General features: G+C 46.5%; 1 protein-coding gene across 2 annotated transcripts in view; it reads right to left on the bottom strand.

Annotated features, from left to right (window-relative positions):
• The window catches only part of as3mt (arsenite methyltransferase), a 145,511-nt gene that overhangs the window by 26,469 nt on the left and 100,912 nt on the right, over positions 1–18,130 (bottom strand). The window contains exons 2-7 of one of the 2 annotated variants that reach the window (XM_041209855.1): positions 15,394–15,445; positions 12,116–12,243; positions 5,437–5,587; positions 3,635–3,771; positions 1,911–1,980; positions 771–852 (exon numbers count right to left, since the gene is read on the bottom strand). In XM_041209855.1, the coding sequence (XP_041065789.1) occupies positions 771–852; positions 1,911–1,980; positions 3,635–3,771; positions 5,437–5,587; positions 12,116–12,243; positions 15,394–15,445 (620 nt within the window). The remainder of the gene's footprint in view (positions 1–770; positions 853–1,910; positions 1,981–3,634; positions 3,772–5,436; positions 5,588–12,115; positions 12,244–15,393; positions 15,446–18,130) is intronic. The other variant, XM_041209856.1, reaches the window with a different exon arrangement.

The raw sequence follows: 18,130 nt of genomic DNA on the forward strand, positions 1-18,130 counted from the left end.
AGTTTCATCCAAGCTTATATATTCCTTTTTATAAAATCTCAACTTTAAAGCAGAAAATCGATGCTATGGCCGGGGGGGGTGGGGGGGGGGTGTGGGGGGGGTGCAGGGAGGAGTAATTTCCCTCTTGCACTGCTTGGAAATGGAAATCAGGGGTTTCTATAAGCAGCAGACAACTCGTTTCATCAGTTTACACAATACCAATATCCTCAGAATATGCTCTCAGATGCAGACTCCATAGATTCTGTTAAGTGTCACAAAGATGTTCCAATATCCCAAGATATTTTGTTCATTCACCCCCCCCCTTTCCTCCCGTCTACTCCCCCTGCTTTCCTGATTTCTGCCATCCACTTTCTTAGGAACATGGGACTTAGGAGCAGCCATAGGCCATTCAGCCCTTCTAGCCTGCACTACCATTCAGTAAGATCAAGGCTGATCTGGTTGTGGTCTCAACTCCACTTTCCTGTATGCGCACCCCACCCCCCACCCCCCAACCATTAACCCTTGACTCCCCTGTCTATCGAAAACCTGTCTAACTCAGCCTTGAAAAAATTAAATGACCCAGCTTCCACTGTTCTCTGGGAAATTTCTGAAATCTCTTCAAACTTGGTGGTAACCTGCACTGGATTTCGGGCCCTTCACTTGATAGCTCTCAAGAAGAAGAAAAATATTAATATCGTCCTCATGGGCGTAACGCAACAACACTGAATGTGAGCCAGTTTCTCTAGAGCATTCCAAACTGTGACAAAGCCATCGGACTTTTTTCCACATACCCCACAAAACCTTGTGTGTCCTTATGGTGTCTGGAAGGTCACAATCAGCGTAGACATCACTGAAGTACATTTCACCACCATCCTAATAATGGACAAACCATTTTAAAAATCAGCATTGGTCAGCCAAACACTGCCATTACTCCTTTCATAAAGGCAATAAAATGGCTCCTGGGACTGTGCGATATGACGTTTCATGGACTCGTTAAATATTTCTCCTGCAGTCCGCCTCTTTCTGGGGGATGATTCTACGCACAGTACCTCCGCAAAATGTTCACCCTTTATACACAAGCCTTGAGGGTGAGCACCAACAGGCTATCCAGCTGTCCATGCAATGAGAATGTGCAGAGTAGGAAGAGTACAGCTGAGGACTGATGCTTGGCTCTAACTGGCACACAGTTGTTGCTGTAGAAGTCACCAGGTGCCTATTGAGGCAGGAATGATTGGATTTGTTGGTCAAGCCCTGCTGTTCATGTTGGGGCAACCTTACTGTCTGAAACCACCTAGCTGACCGATGGAACCTGCAAAGGCCCCAGGTCCCTGCGCCTCTGCCCCTTTCATCCAAAAAACTGAAAACTTCCTTTGCAGGATTGAGCTACTGGTTGTGGCACACCCCACCCCCACCCCAAACTGAAGCTACAGATCACAGCCCCTCTCCTGAGGCCACTAGTTCTTGCTGTGGGTACAGCTCCGATGATGCCAATCGGCCTCCAACAGCTCGCCCAAAGTGTCGGGCCATTCTGTCACGAAGGACATAACCAAAGACCTTGATCCCACCCTCACTCATCACCCACACATCCACCTTCCAGCGGGTATCATTGCAGTGAGCAGAAGCAGGAACATCGGCTGACATCCTTACTCTCCCGCCAAGCCCGATATCATCCCAGGGAGATGAAGAACTACTCCTGCCTTCCTCTCAAGCTCAACCAACCCTTAAGCCTGGGTCTTTCTAGTCAGAATGGCACAGTGCCACATTATGCAGTGCTGAGCCATCGGATGCTCAGAATGATACCGTTGTTGTTAATAAAAACAGGGCAGTAATACAGCCAGTAACATAACAGCCGGTCAGCTAAAGGCAACAGTCTACCCTCGCTACAGGAATCTGCACCTTTTCAAATATCTGGGAAAGCACTGCATACGTACCTTTAACACTCGATAAGCTTCTTTTAACACAGCCTTTTTATCAGGTGACAGGTTTATCACACAGTTGGATCTGAAAGAAAGCAAAATCTTCTAAACAAGTTCATAAAAGAGCACTGGTCCTCACTGTAAGGCTGTTTTAATGAACCCTGATGGCATGTCCCCAAAAGTGGCTTCACCAGCATGAAGAGAGGTACAATCATTCAAATTATATCACGGTGCATTCAAGTGCACCAAAGGTCCAGATAGTAATGGAGCCTAAATCCCTCCAGCCTGACAGCAAAGTGAGACTCCTGCCTCACTCTATTTCACTCTGGTCAGACCCTGACTGCAGGTTTAGGCTTTGCACCAATGCACAGCTATAGTGTAAATGCACTCACATTCACATGTTATGTAGAAAGAAGAGTATAATTACAGTGCACCAGGTTGTTCCTCTCTCCACTTAACATAGTCTACCCAGCACCAGACAGACCACACTGCCTCACTTGGAGAAGAGGCTGGGTCACTCTTAGTTGCATTAGTATTTCATGCAGGACAAAGCAGCCTGGTCTACAAACATTCACTCCCTCCAGCACCCACGCACAGTAGCTGCAGTGTGTGTACCGTCTGCAAGATGCACTGCAGAAACTCACCAAGGCTCCTTCAACAGCACCTTTCAAACCCCCGACCACTACCATCCAGAAGGACAAGGGCAGTAGAGAAGGTGGTGGTGAGCTGCCTTCTTGAACTGCTGCAGTGCACATGGTGTAGATACACCCACATGGGAGGGAGTTCCAGGATTTTGACCCAATATAGGCTACTGGGTTCAATTTTGTTTTAAGTTTCCCACCCTCTCCCTTTTCCCCAGTTGTTGTGTCTGCCCAGCTATCAGCCATAGAATGGCAAAAGCGGTTGGCAAGACGTTCTTTGTGGTTCTGGCAATGGTGCTCTACATCCAAATAACAGTCGGTATGCAAGGCTCCAAGGGAAAACCACTCTCTGGCCCTGCCATTCACACAACAGTACCCTACAAACCATCTAAAAAGCACAAGTCAGGTGTGTGAACTCCAACAACACAAGAAGTTTGACACCATCCAAGACAAAGCAACTCGCTTGACTGGCATCTCATCCACCACCTTAAACATTCACTGCCTCCACCACCGGCTCACAGTAGCAGCAGTGTGTGTAGCATCTACAAGATGCACTGCAGAAACTCACCAAGGCTCCTTCAACAGCACCTTCCAAACCTTCGACCTTTACCACCTAGAAGGACAAGGGCAGCAGATGCATGGGAACACCACCACCTACAAGGACCCCCTCCAAGTCACACACTGTCCTGACTCGGAAATATATCGTTGTTCCTTCACTGTCGCTGGGTCAAAATCCTGGAACCTCCTCCCTAACAGCACAGTGGGTGTACCTACACCACATAGACTGCAGCAGCTCAAGGCGGCAGCTCACCAGCACCTTCTCAAGGGCAATTAGGGATGGGCAACAAATGCTGGTCTTGTTAGTGCTGCCCACAACCCATGAAAGGATAAAAGAAAACACAGCCTTGCTGTGAATGGGAATAATCCACCACTTAATGCTGGCACCGGCTGGTAGCACCACTAACTTGACCATAAAAGATACCTCTCCAGAAACTAAGACTTTTGCTCTCCTGACCAGCTTAAGTTTTGGACAAAATACTTTCACTGCTAATGTCTGATGACGAAAAGAAAAGAAAATTGACCCTACATTTTACGTACATAATGATATCGAAGCTGCTGTCCTCCAGTCCAACATCGCCAAGTTTTTCAATGTAGCCTTGAAGGAAATCCACATTGGGTTTACTGAAGCCAAATTTCTGAGTGTGATAGTCAATAAACTTCTGAGCCACTTGCACCTGCAGGACAAGGGCAATGGAGGCAAGAACAAAGAACATGTCTGAGGACCACCAGGGCATTAAAACAACAGCTCTTCTCACCAGCCAACAGCACTAACAAAGTCTGGAAAGACTTGCATTTATGTAGCGTCTTCCATGTCCACAGGACTTCCCAAAGCCTATGAAGTACTTATGAAATGGTCATCACTGTTTTAATGTAGGTAACATGGCAACCAATTTGCACACAGCAAGCTCCCACAAACAGCAATATGATAATGATCAAATAATCTATTTTTAGTGATGTTGATTGAGGGACAAATATTGGCCCAAATACTGGGAATGAAACCCCAACCTCTTTCAAATTAGTACAATTTTACATCCACCTGAAGAGAACGATGGAGCCTTGGTTTTGTGTCTCATCTGAACGATGGCACTCCCTACAATGCAGCACTCCTTTAGTACTGCATTAGAGCTTCAACCCAGATCTTGACTCTAGCCTCTGGGATGGGACTTGAGGCCACAAGCTTCTGGCTTAGAGTTGAGTGTCACTGAGTGAGCCATGGGCAAGGCCCACATAAAAAACTAAACTAAAAGCACTTCAGCAGATCCCTGCGGTGCTGCTGACAGGAAGTTGGTTGATGTGTTATTTTATAAAGATCAAATTCCACCATTTAATGCACTCTTAAGGGTTTCCATGGGAAGACTTTAGAGGAGTCCACAGAATGAAAAGACTGCTCTCTGCCTGCATCCAGATGATGGACCCATGTTCAACATGGAGGAGCACTGATTCATCAGCTGAGGGAGGGCGGGACGTGGTAATCAGCAGGAGGTTTCCTTGCTCATGTTTGACCTGATGCTATGAGACTTCATGGGGTCCGGAATCGATGTTGAGGACTCCCAGGGCAACTCCCTCCTGACTGTATACCACTGTGCCACCAACTCTACTCAGGACACTGGCAGGGTGGCGATGGTGGTGTTTGGGACATTATTTGTAAGATATGGTTCCCTGAGTATGGCTATGTCAGGCTTGACTAGTCTGTGAGACAGCTCTCCTAATTTTGGCACTAGCCCCCAAATGTTAATAAGGAGGACATGGCAGGGTCGACAGGGCTGAGGTTGCCATGGACATTTCTGGTGTCTAGGTCAATGCCAGGTGGTCCATCCGGTTTCATTCATTTTTTGTGACTTTGTAGTGGTTTGATACAACTGAGTGGCTTGCTAGGCCATTTCAGAGGGTATTTAAGAGTCAATCACATTGCCATGGTGGGATTCAAACCCCGGTCCCCAGAGTATTACCCTGGGTCTCTGGATTACTAGTCCAGTAACAATACCATTAAGCCATCACCTCCAAAACTTGCACCAATGAAGGAGCAGGTAGGTGAAGGGGGAAGAGATACTGTCGCAGGGTCAAAGGGCACAGGTTATGATCAAGAGCTGGAAGAGGATGAGGTAGCAAAGTGAGATAGGAGGTAGAACGAGGTGAGGCCATTCTATCAATGTCCAGCAGCTCAGCTCCTGGTCTTAATTTCAATTTTAAGAAGAACCTGTAGCAACAATCATCCCCTGCCAACCTGGATTCAGACACACCAGGAATCCCAGAGGCAGAGTTGGGTTTCTGCTGCAGGGTCCCACCTTACTCTTTCAGGAGCTGACTGCTTGCAATGCAGTCCTGACATGAAACAATACCTGCTCACTGGTCATGTCAATCCCAGTCACGTGACCTTTCTCTCCAACCAGCTTGCTGAGCATGTAACAATCCTGCCCACTGCCACTTCCCAGATCCAGAATCCAACAGCTCTCCAAACATTCAGGAACCACAAGTCCACATCCATAGTACCTGTCAAAGAACATAAAGTAACATTCAAATGAAAAGCTTTTCCATGACAAAAAAACAAACATCACACAAGCACAAAATGGAGTCATTTAGAGAATCAGAAGTGCGCACAGTACAGGAGGCCATTCAGCCCAGAGTGCTTGTGCCAGCTCTTTAAAACAGCTATAAAATTAGACCCACTCCCCTGCTCTTTCCCCATATTCCTGCAAAATTTTCCTTTTCAAGATAAAGTCCAATTCCTTATTGAATCAGATTCCACTGCTCTTTCAGACTCTACATTCCATTTATTGTTACAGTTCAGGATATGAGAAAAAAAAGAGTCAACCAGCCCATCAAGCTCACTCCTTCCATCAACCATGTGCCATCCACTGTGCTTGGGTTTTATGACTGATATTCAGGTCTATATAAAGGACATTGGAACTGACCTATCAAGCAGGAGGTACAACGGGCGACTTGTGATACTGCCCACTTTGAATTTCTCCCTATATCCAATTTCACCCCCATTGCCCTTTTGAGGCAAAATTCAATGCAAAATCACCGGAACTGGAGCTCAATCCTGAACATTTTAGAATCACCACTATTCAGTCCAGGCTTAATGTTTTCACAGGCACCCACCCCACTATCCCTGCCCACCCCACTAACCCCTGCCCCAATAGCCCCACCCATTCCACTACCCTTGCCCACCCCACTAACCCCTGCCTATCCCACTAACCCCTGCCCCAATAGCCCCACCCATTCCACTACCCTTGCCCACCCCACTAACCCCTGCCCATCCCACTAACCCCCGCCCCGCTTTCCACCCCGCTAGACCCACCCGATTCACTATCCCCACCCTCCTGCCCATCTAACTACCACCCCCCCACTCCCCACCCCACCGGCCCTGCCCATTCCTGAATGATCCCAAAGAGAAGTATCAGATCTGAACCCCGCACCATCGAGCTGCTAGCCCATGCAACTCGATCTTATTTGTGCTTGGTTGGTCTGTTTGAGTTTTGGAAAGTGTTGTTCTGAATATTGTGTCCCTTTGGTGGATAAAGCCCAAACAGGAAATCTGTTATTAACAGTAAGTTGAGATACAGTGAAACTGCAATGAGTCAATTTCCGGCTATGTCGAAGTCGCCAACTGTTCCTGCCAGCAGAGCAAGAAAATCCCATCGAAAGGTGCCCGTGATAAGCCAAAACACCGCACTGGTGGCTCTGAATTAGCCAAACTGTCTAAACTTGCCATATGATCATACCGACCAGAGTGGAGGTAGAGCATACAAGAATGTAGAGTCATGGCACACTGGGCAAGCCATCATTTGACATCGAGATCTCCCTGTGAAAGGATGCACAAAATGTACGAGTTTGGCTAAACCTGCGAGAAAGTTAAAAGCGTTGTCGATCGGAGAGAAGGTGAAGTTGATACAGGAAGTGGAAAATAGTGGCGAAGCTGAAAGCAGACATTGCAAAGGGCTGGGAGATTCCGTTATCACGATTGTCCACCATCATGAAACACAAGGGGAAACGTCTGGGAACAGTTCGACTTGCAGGCATTCTCCCCAGCAAGGAAGAGGGTGAGTACGGCTGCCAATTCTAACATTGAAGAAGCTCTGCTAACGTGGTTCACTGCAGTCCGAGCAGAGAGTGTGCCCATCTCCGGTGCAATCCTGCAGGAAAGGGGAGTCGCCCTGTCAAAGGGGCTGGGCCACATGGAGTTCCCCTGCAATGACGGACAGCTGGACTGATTCAAGGCAAGGCACAGCATCACCTTACGCACAGTAAGCTGCGAGGGTGCAGCAGTTACACAGCAATGACGGCTCTAAAATGGTCTCGCCCACGTCTTGAGCGAGTATGCAGCAAGAGACGTTTTTAACGTAATGGATGAAACCGGACTGTTTTACCATCTCTTGTCTTTGACGTTTAAAGGTGAAACACATAACAGTGGAAATCAGAGCAAGGAACGTGTCATTGTTATGGTCTGTGCCAACATGGATGGCACCAAAAAGCTGCCACTTCTTGTGATGGGAAAGTCCAAGAAGCTATTTTCTTTGTCAATGTCAAGACACAATACACGCAGTACGAGGCTAACAAAACCACCTGGATGACTGCCAGCATTTTTGAGGGGCAGATCAGGAAATTGGACAAAACAGAACAAAAGAAGCGGAAAATTGTCATCGTTACAGACAACTGCCCCACTAACCCCCAACATCGCTGACCTCAAGTGCATCAAGCTGACGTTCTTGCCTCCCAATACCACAGCCAAGTTCCAGCCAATGGATCAGGGGGGCCATTAGGAATCTGAACCTGAAAAGACACCACCATCAGCAGCTGGTGTCTCAGGTCATCAATAAGAAGGAATACAATCCAACTGTTTCAGAGGCCATGTTCATGATGAAGAAGGTGTGGAAGATGATGATGGAAGCCACAATTACCAACTGCTTCCGCCACACTGCGTTCAAACAGGTTACGACTGCACAAGACGTCAAAAATGAGGAGGATCAGGGTGATGCCAACCAACTCAATGACGAGGCACTTTTCGCTTAGCTGTGGTAGGCCGGCATGGAAATTCCAGCAAAGACAACCATGGAAACTTACAGGATGGTGGACAATGCTGTACGCTGCATGACAGAGCTGACAAATGATGTGTTCTGCAACTGAGAAGCCCAATGACCTGAAGAGTCTGATGAATGCCGACCCATTTGCCAGCCTGCTTCCCTAGCCTTTGACACGAAGGTCGTAGAGACGCTCCGGGATTTTGAACTGCAGCTCGAAAGCACGTTTGACTGCGCTGATGACATGTACCTGTCTGAAGACAGCAGGCTAAGCAACAAAAGGTTGCAGAACAAAAACAGAATTACCTGGAAAAACTCAGCAGGTCTGGCAGCTCGCCGATGCTGCCAGACCTGCTGAGTTTTTCCAGGTAATTCTGTTTTTGTTTTGGATTTCCAGCATCCGCAGTTTTTTGTTTTTAAAGGTTGCAGAGCTTTTCTGGAGCTAACTCCTGGCCTTTTACAAGGTCGGGTCATTGTAAGGTGTGAACAAGTTGAATAAAGACTTTTTAACACATTTACTACTTAATGTGTTTTCATTTGGCATTTGAATCTGTTGTTTTTGACACTGACTGCATTTTAGGCATGTAGGGTTACACAGAGATGCCCCCACATGGGAACAGGGCCCTCTCGGCCAATACAAAGCTCCTTTCAACACAAGTTTGGAGGCAGCTCCCCTGGGATTTGACTCATTTTACTGTGTTTGCAGAATAAAGGGATGGATTTAAATTTTATACATCGCACTCCTGAGATTCCACACCATGATGCAGTCTAGTCAGACAGGAGATTAGACATAAAAACAAAAAAACTGCGGATGCTGGAAATCCAAAACAAAAACAGAATTACCTGGAAAAACTCAGCAGGTCTGGCAGCATCGACGGAGAAGAAAAGAGTTGACGTTTCGAGTCCTCATGACCCTTTGACCAAACTCTTTTCTTCTCCGCCGATGCTGCCAGACCTGCTGAGTTTTTCCAGGTAATTCTGTTTTTGTGTAGGAGATTAGACATCCCTGATAGATCTCATTGCCACCCAATTCTTCATCTCAACTTCAATGACTTTTTGCTGGGAGTTTGCTCCATGCCACACTGCTGAGGGCAAGGGAAATATCTTTTAACGTTTGCCCTCTCTTTGTCGCCGACTTCGCAGTCCAAGTGAAACATTCTAATCTGTTAGCTGTCAGGGGAGAGTGATCATGATAAAGACTTTAACATACAGACCCCAACTCATAAAGGGGTTGCTCACACAGTCAATCGGAGCCTGAACCTTAAACCCACAGCATCTTCCTTAAATCTAAGAGGTTACTTGGCATCTCACAGGGATCTCGTGGGACAGTGGGTAGCGTCTGATCCAGAAACTCTGGGTTCAAGTCCCACCCCAGGACTTGTTGGTCAAGGAAGGAGCATTTATAACATGGCCAAAATTGCCAACTGCCAAAGGTAAGAGCAGGAGGGATTTTTAAAAATTCATTCATGGGATGTGGGCGTCATTGGCTAGGCTTGTCCATCCCTAATTGCCCTTAAGAGTCAACAACATTGCTGTGGGTCTGGAGTCACATGTAGGCCAGACCAGTTGAGGACAGCAGCTTTCCTTCCCTAAAGGACATTAGTGAACCAGTTGGGTTTTTAAACCATCAGCCATCGTCAGATTTTTAATTCCAGATTCTTATTGAATTCAAATTCCACCATAGCATCATCCTGGGTCTCTGGACTACGAGGATACCACTGCGCCAACGTGATCACCTCCCCATTCCTGCCAATCCATGTCACGGAAAGAAAGTCAGGGCCTCTACCATCAGGATCCACAGCTCCAGACTACAGCATGCATGTACAAGGGTGTAAAAGAGCACGTTGGCATGGCAGCTCGGTTTTCGAAGTGATCTGTAACACAGCACCACCATTTGGCATCTGCTGTCTAACAGCTCAGTTCATTGAAGACAAGGTGGCTGCACCCAGATTGTAAGGTTATTAGTTAGCTCTGCTGCATTAGCAAGGGTGGCTGCACAGCCAGTCTTAGTGTTCCCGGAGAGGATAATCTGACACGTTTCTTCTGATTGCCACCAACAACAGAGACAGCGCACTTTGTGCCAACCATGGGGGGAGGGCACAATCCACCTGACCTGCTGCCATGATACTTGTAGTCAGGCACCTTGCCAACAATCACTGGCTCACAGAGTAAGAGTGCTCTCCCAGACAAAATAAAAGTGATCCCCGGACCAGCATTGCAGCACGAGTCAACAAACTGAGAGAAAATTTACCTGAAAAAGAATTGTTACAGTTAACTCTGGCCTCTCATTACAAAGGCTCATAAATAGTTTACACCAATGCCACCATTGCTGGCTTCTCACCCAGAATTCTACAGCATTCAAAATGCATCAGAATGACACAGGAATTGGGTTCCGCAGCAACCACCTGGTCCCAGGCCTCATTACAGCGTTGATCCAAACACGGACAAAAGATCTGAATTCTAGAAGCGAGTCAAGCATGACTGCGCTTGACATCAAGGCAGCACCCACCTAGTCTAGCTTCAAACAGGCCTCATAAAACTGAGGTCAATGGGAATCGGTGAGGGGAGGTGGGGTGGGGGGAAGCCTCCACTGATTGGAGTCATGCTTAGCACAAAGGAAGAGAGTTGTGGTTGTTGGAGGTCAGTCATCTGCAGGAGTTCCTCAGGGTAGTGGCCTAGGCCCAACCAGTTTCAGTTGCTTCAGCAATTACCTTCCCTCCATCATAAGGTCAGAAGTGGGATGGTGGCTGTAATGTACAGCACTCGCACTCCTCAGCTATTGAAGCAGTCCATTCATACATGCAGCAACATCCAGACAACAACCAGACTTGGTCTGATAAGTGACAAGTAACGTTCAAGCCGCAAAAGACTCAGGGAATCACCATCTCCAAAAGTAGAAATCTAACCACCTTCCCTTGATATCCAACATTAACATTGCTGAGTCTCCCACCATCAGCGTCCTTGCTGCCACCGTTAACCAGAAATACAACTGGACCATAAGTTACTAGAGTAGGTGATACAACACTCAAGAAGTTCAACACCGCCCAGGACGAAAGAGTCCACGTGATCAGTGCCCAATTCACCAGCTTGAACATCAACTCCCTCCAGCTCTCACTGTCAATTTATGTGCTGCAAAATCCCACAAACAGCAATGAGATAACGACTAGAAACTCTGGTGGTCTTGGTTGTGAGATACATGTTGGTTCCTAGTTGCTATTCCTTCCTGAATAATGCTATGGAATTTTTGACTCCTTATGAGAGAGAGCAGACGGGATCGTGGTTTAAAATCTCATTCGATGAGCAATGCTGCACTCCCCCAGAACCACACTGAAGTATCAGCCTAGATTGTGGTCTCAAGTCCCTAGAGTGCTATCAGTGAACCAAGGCTGACACTTCTTTGAAAAATACACAATAATTTCAGCTGCCTATTCCTCCCAGCATGTTAAGTATCTTCAAAGTATCAAGATAAAGGCAATGAATTCATCCTGCCCTCTTCCCCAGTCTGAAACCAATCACATGAAATCTGTAAACTTCCTTCATCAAGAAGTGATTAAACTCTGAATGGTCTTGAGCTGTGGTTACTTACAGACTGCAACGTTAACAAAGGTGAAATGAAGCACAGTTTCCTGAGTTCTGAGGAAGAGTCAGCATCAACTTGAAATGTTAACTGTTCCTTTCTCCTAGACACTGCTAGGCCTGTGGAGTATTTCCAGCACTTTCTGTTTTTATTAAGCCCAGCTCCATCATAGCAGCAAGAGGATACACTGAGCATTACATTGTACAAAGCCTCAGTCATTATAAAACAATTAGTTATCTGACTTAATATGAGAGATCCATTAGTTCTGAAAGTACCAATACAATAGCGATCTGTATTTATATAAACTAAACTACTTGGCGGAGTTGGGAAGCATCAGTGTTTTGAACAGTAAAAGACTAAGAGAAAAAAAATATTGATAACATCACCCTATGAAAATAATAAGATAGATTGATTACAGACCTGGAGCTCACTTCTTCATGAACAGCTGTCAGTGCATCCTGCAAATACTTAGGGAGCGCTTTAGCAGGAGTGACACACACATTCAGTACCAGATCTTCAGTCTTCTGGAGCCTTCTTCCATAATAATCCTATTGACAAAGCATTTACAATCGGAAAACCAGGCATTCGATCCAACAGATCTATTGGTCCCCATGAGCCTCTCCCACCCTGACTTCATCCAGCCCCCATGAAAATCTCCTTCTAGTCCCTTCCCGCTCGTGGGCTTATCGGGCTTTCCCTTAAAAGGCGTGTACGCCAGGGCTTCCCAAATCGTGGGCGGTGACCCTCAGCGGGGGTCGTGAGGCGGGATTCGGGGGTCGTGAGCTCCGACCCGGGAATGGCCGCCGTGGAACTCCGACTGAACGCCAACAGCCGCGAGGCCCCTTTAACTCTCACTTTTCTTAATGGCGGGCACAGCTAACTGACCGATCTTCGAGGCCCGACTCCTGCTCCAAAAAAAACAAGCCGGTGAGAAGGTAGCTTTTATAAAATGACGCGTTTGGTGCCAGCGCCACGCTAGGTGGGGGCATTTGGCATGCATGGGGGGAGGTAGCATTTTCTGTTGATGGCGCCGCCGGAGACAGCTGGCAGCCGCCAGTATAAATCACGGCACCGCTCACATCGTCACAGTGAGGATAACGCTCAGATATCAAAATGCAGATTTTTTGATGTCACCCTGTTTGTCGTTCCTAATTCTAATACGTAAAATGGATTGGCTTGTCGCTCAGAGTGAGGGGGGGGCAGTTTCTGGTGCGGAGCCTCAGTCTCGGTTATTGTCAAACACCACCACCACCCCCACTCCCCCCGGCCCACCACCACCAACACACCTCTCCCACTGAGGGCTCACGGCAATTTTCAGGCTTTGAGATAATGAGGGCACAGCGGGAAGCACCGAGCTACACTACAGACCTCAACTACTTCATGGGGTACAGAGTGTTCCACATTCTCTGGAAACTCCTGTTCAGGGAAATCCTGCAATAAAGTCTTTGCTCTGTATTCAGCTGGTACTGGGTGAGGGACGCTAAGGCAGCTCCGAATCACTGTGGTATAAAGAGCACAGTGATCCCACAGTCACCATGGCAGGTGTTTGCTAGTGTCAGCTCGGTAACACTCTCACCTCAGAGCCCAAATGCTGAAGTCCCTATTCCAGGTTATGAGCGCACACTCTAGGTTACAAATACTCTATAGGCCGAAGTGTGGCTCGTTAGTGGCATATTCGGCCCTGGGTCAGAAAGTCTTGGGCTCGAGCCCCAACTCCAAGCGCTTCAGGACATAATCTAGGCTGGCACTTTACTGTAACACTGAGCAAGTGCTGCACCATCAGGCCATTCAATTAGATTTTAAACTGTGGCCCCCATCTGCCCACTCCAGCGGAAGTTACTGCTCCCACAGTCTTCTTTCGATAGCAGGGAGTTCTCCTTCTGTCTTGTCCAACAATCTCCTTCACCGCCCCCCCCCATTGCACCAAGCCAGCGGAAAAAGACAAATTATCTGATTTATTTTTTGAAATCTGTGGTGTGAAAATTAGCCACCACGCTTGTCTCTAGAACGATCACTTCACTGAGAAGCTGAGGAGGTGCTGAAGAAATGGAAATGTTGGTTTTTTCTCTCTCTCTCTCTCGATGGCTGATGATAACTGAACCAGGCTTTAGCAAGGTGACATCAAGCACAGAGCTTTTCAGGATTTGGGGATTTTACCCTGTTGAGCTTTGGCAGGAAGGAGAAACGCCAGCACCTTTTCATTCATTCATTCAGCACCTTTCTGGGTCTCAGGGCACCCAGAGGTTCCTTACCGGTCAACCAAATATTACCTTTTTTAAGTGTAGTCACTGTTGTAATTCAGGAAATACAACAGCCACCTTGCACACAGCAAGCATCCACAAACAGCAATGAAAAATGACCAGACTGGCATTATTGCTCAATGATGGTGCCTTTCTTCAGATAGTGCTGTGGGATCTTTTACATTCACCTGAGAAGGTATCTGGGGCCTCAGTTTATAATGTCTCATCCAGAAGTCAGGCATTGCTCCTTCAGTATTACACTGAAGCGTCAGCCTCGATTATGCCCTCAGGTCTCTGGAGTGAGACTTGAACCAATGATCTTCTGCATCAGAAATGAAAGAGCTATCACACTCGGTTACCTTGGAAAGAGAACAGCATCCCAGATGTCTCTAACATGTGGAGGACAGACTGGGAGAACTTTACTGTACTGGATGGAATTTGAAACCCTATACTGAATAAAAATAAATATTTCTCTCTTTCTCTCTCCGAGGCCTTGACCTCAGGCTTGGAACACTGTTGGATAACGACTGCAGTGCAGGAGCTCTCCTTAGGAACCATTCTTCAATGATGGAGGCAGTCAGGACTGATGGGCCTGATCCTGTACTCACACGACAACCTCAACTGAAGAGAAAAAAATAAAAACAAAAAAACTGCGGATGCTGGAAATCCAACTGAAGAGAATCCTGGGCTAATTTTTCCCTCCCATTTGCACTGAGCCCAATCATTATTCATAGAGGAAAAATCCGCAGGGATACTGGGAAAAAGGCTGGGGGGGTGCGGGGGGGGTGGGGGGAGCTGTTCTGGGTGAATTGGTCTTGCAAAGAGCTGGCACAGATACAATGGGCCAAATGGCCTCTTTCTGTGCTGTGACCATGCTATGATTCTATAAACCCCTACAGCTACCACTAACTCAGTCCAAACCAAAACCGGAATCAGTGACCCCACCTCATGTGTACAATTCTGTTTCCTGTGGGGTAGTGCACTGACCAACTCTAAGGCACAAGAGGCTGATACAGGAAACGATTGGTAAGTTACGCAATCCTGATGCTGAGGTGAAGGTGTGCTCTCTGGTCATTCAGATAGGCCTTTACTCCGCACGTATCCTAACCCGGATTTGATTTGGAAGTTCTTCCATGGTGACATCAAGTACCAAAAAGACAGTCCAAGTCCTAGCCCTGACATTGCTCAACTCAAGAAATATTAAAAAACAAAACGTTCAATATGTTGCATTAACCATTAATCATGTCATAGCTCAAAAGCTGAGGAACAGAAGATTTATAGTTTGTCATTGCCCCCGCCCACCACCAACTGCTGCCCCTCAGCATTCGTATGTACAACTCACTGTGAGAAATACCAATGTAGATTCACTGGATCCAATAACTTAAAAGATTGGTGCTTTGACAATTAAAAATAAATAACATCAATAGAAAGATAAAATTTTCATCAGAAGCACCTTACCCTCACATCTTCACAAATTCCCAAATCTTGCGAACGTCCAGATGAAGAGAAACTAGAAAATAAATTTTTAAAACTAATGATCATATGTTTCTCTTAAAAAAAATGCATTTAGGAACGCGTGCATTGACATGGTAAAAAGAAATACATTTATGGAAGATCTATTTACCTCCTCCATTTTGTCGACAGGATGTGAATGTCACTGGCAAGGCCAGCATTTATTGCCCATTCTTAATTGCCCCTTGAGATCCTCAGAGGTCTCTGTACATCTCCAGTTCTGGCCTCTTGAGCATCCAGGGTTGTGGGGGCTGGAGGAGGTTATAGGGAACAGAAAGTAGTTCTTTGGCCAAATCATTTGATAATATAGCCTCATTGAAGGGAGCAGGGTGAGATTCTGAAGGTGGAGGATACCACATGTTATAGAAGTTCGAAGTGGGGCAGTTAGGATTATAGATAGGAGTCACCATGGTCTGTTGGAGTTTGTTTTATTGCCTTTAGGGGTAGAGAAGAATTTTAGAGTTTTTTTCTAAATTCGGCTAAGGTTTTGTTTCAACTATTGCACCCCTCCAGGGATAATCATGACTGGGGGATGGGATCAATGGTCCAGACATGATGCATCATGAATTGATGGAGTAGGCTTGATAGAGCAGATGGCCCTTCCCTGTCCTCTCGGCTGACACTCCGGTGCAGTACTGAGAGAGTGCTGCATGTTGGAGGTGCTGTCTTTGAGATGCGACATTAAACCGAGGCCCGGCCTGGTCCCTCAGGTGGATAGAAAAGATCCCAAGGCACTATTTGGAAGAAGAGCAGGGGAGTTCTTCCAAGGATCCTGGCCAATATTTATTCCTCAATCAAAATCACAAAAAAAAAATTATCTGGTCATTATCACATAATTGCTTGTGGGATCTTGCTGTGTGTAGATTAGCTGCTACATTTCCTACATCATAACAATGGCTACACTTTAAAAAGTACTTCATTGGTTGTAAAGTGCTTTTGGACATCCATAAGTCATGAAAAGGGCTATATAAATGCAGTAATTCACACGAACAGTAATTCACTCCTGCGGCAGGGTGAGCAGACCAGGGTTTACCACCTTCAAGTGAAGAAAGGATCAATGGAATAATTTGTCCTGATGGAAAATAAAAGACAAAGCTTTCCAGCAATTTCTTCAGTTCCAAAATCCACAGCTAGGCTGGATTCATTTCATACAATTGATAAAACAATGTGAAGGACAGACGACCAGGAACCTGACTGATGGCAAAGCCACAGGTACAGAGAGCTCAGCCTACAAAACAAGCTCTTAAAAACGAGAGGGCAAGAGTGAAATCAGTCAAAAACCTGAGAGAATATTCAAGATTGTGCTTAAATCATTGTTCTCTTTTTTATTCATGGGATGTGGGAGTTGCTGGTTAGGTCAGCATTTATTGCCCATCCCTAATTGTCTTTAAAGATGGTAGTGAAGTGCCCTCTTGAACCGCTGCATCCATGATACATCCACAGTACTGTTAGGAAGGGAATTCCAGGAGTTTGACCCAGTGACAGTGACAGTGAAGGAATGGCGATATAGTCCCAAGTTAGGATGGTTTGAGCTTTGGAGGGGAACTTGCAGGTAGTGGTGCTCCCACACATCTGCTGCCCTTGTACTTCCAGGGGGTAGAGGCTGCAGATTTGGAAGGTGCTGTTGAAGGAGGCTTGGCGAGTTGCGGGGTGCATCTGCTCATGGTGCACACTGCTGCCACTGGGCGTTAGTGGTGGAAGAAGTGTATGTTTAAGGTGGTGGATGGGGTGCCAAACAAGCTGGCTGCTTTGTCCTGGATGGGGTTAATCTCCTTGAGTGTTGCTGAAGCTGCACTCATCCAGGCAAGTGGAGAGTATTCCCTCACACTCCTTACTTGTGTCTTGGAGGTGGTGAACAGGCTTTGAGGAGTCGCTAGTCACAGAATTCCCATCCTCTGACCTGCTCTTGTATCCAGAGTATTAATGCACAAAATGACTGAAAATATATCTAAAGCACTTACAGCGGTTTGGGTTAGGCAGGGGACAGCTCCTACTCAGAGTTCAATACAAAGGTCAAGGACTAGGATGTGAATGATACCACTATAGTTATTCCTAGTTACCTCAAAGGCATTAAGGGACATAATATAGGACTGAACATACGTAGGCCAGATTAGGTAGGGTTCCTTTGTCAGTTTGTCACCATAATCCTGCAGCATTCATGGTTATTTTTCAAGTGCTTGACCACGAATCACCAGAATAATTTTCACATCTTGCTGCGGTGGAATTTCAAATCAGCATCTCCAGGTTGCTGATCCAGTACCATGCTCACAGGACTGATCTATCCTAGATTGACGCAGCACTTTTCACATCCTCAGGTCAGCCTGAAGCACTTTGTAGACAGTGAGTTACTCAGGTAGTCATTCCTCCACCATTCGAAAATAAACAAAATTGAAACATGGCGATTCAAGCTGTGGAATGTCCGACCTTCACTGGGTGATTCGCCTATTCTTCAGCAGCAATCTCTTCGTCCAGTCCCTCTACCTCCAGTGAATCACCATCAATAGTTACTTGTTTTTGCAGCTGCCCCTCTCATGCATTTGCTACTCATTAGATTTTGAGGTTCCACTGGCAACACCATCACCATGGCTCGATTTCTACCAATAATTTAGCACCTCCAAAATATTATGGGAGCAGGAAAGTTTAACTTAATCTAAAGGAGCTGTCTTGTTGCCTTGTCATAATA

The sequence above is a fragment of the Carcharodon carcharias genome, chromosome 17 (assembly GCF_017639515.1).
Source record: "Carcharodon carcharias isolate sCarCar2 chromosome 17, sCarCar2.pri, whole genome shotgun sequence".
NCBI classification, from domain to species: Eukaryota; Metazoa; Chordata; class Chondrichthyes; order Lamniformes; family Lamnidae; genus Carcharodon; species Carcharodon carcharias.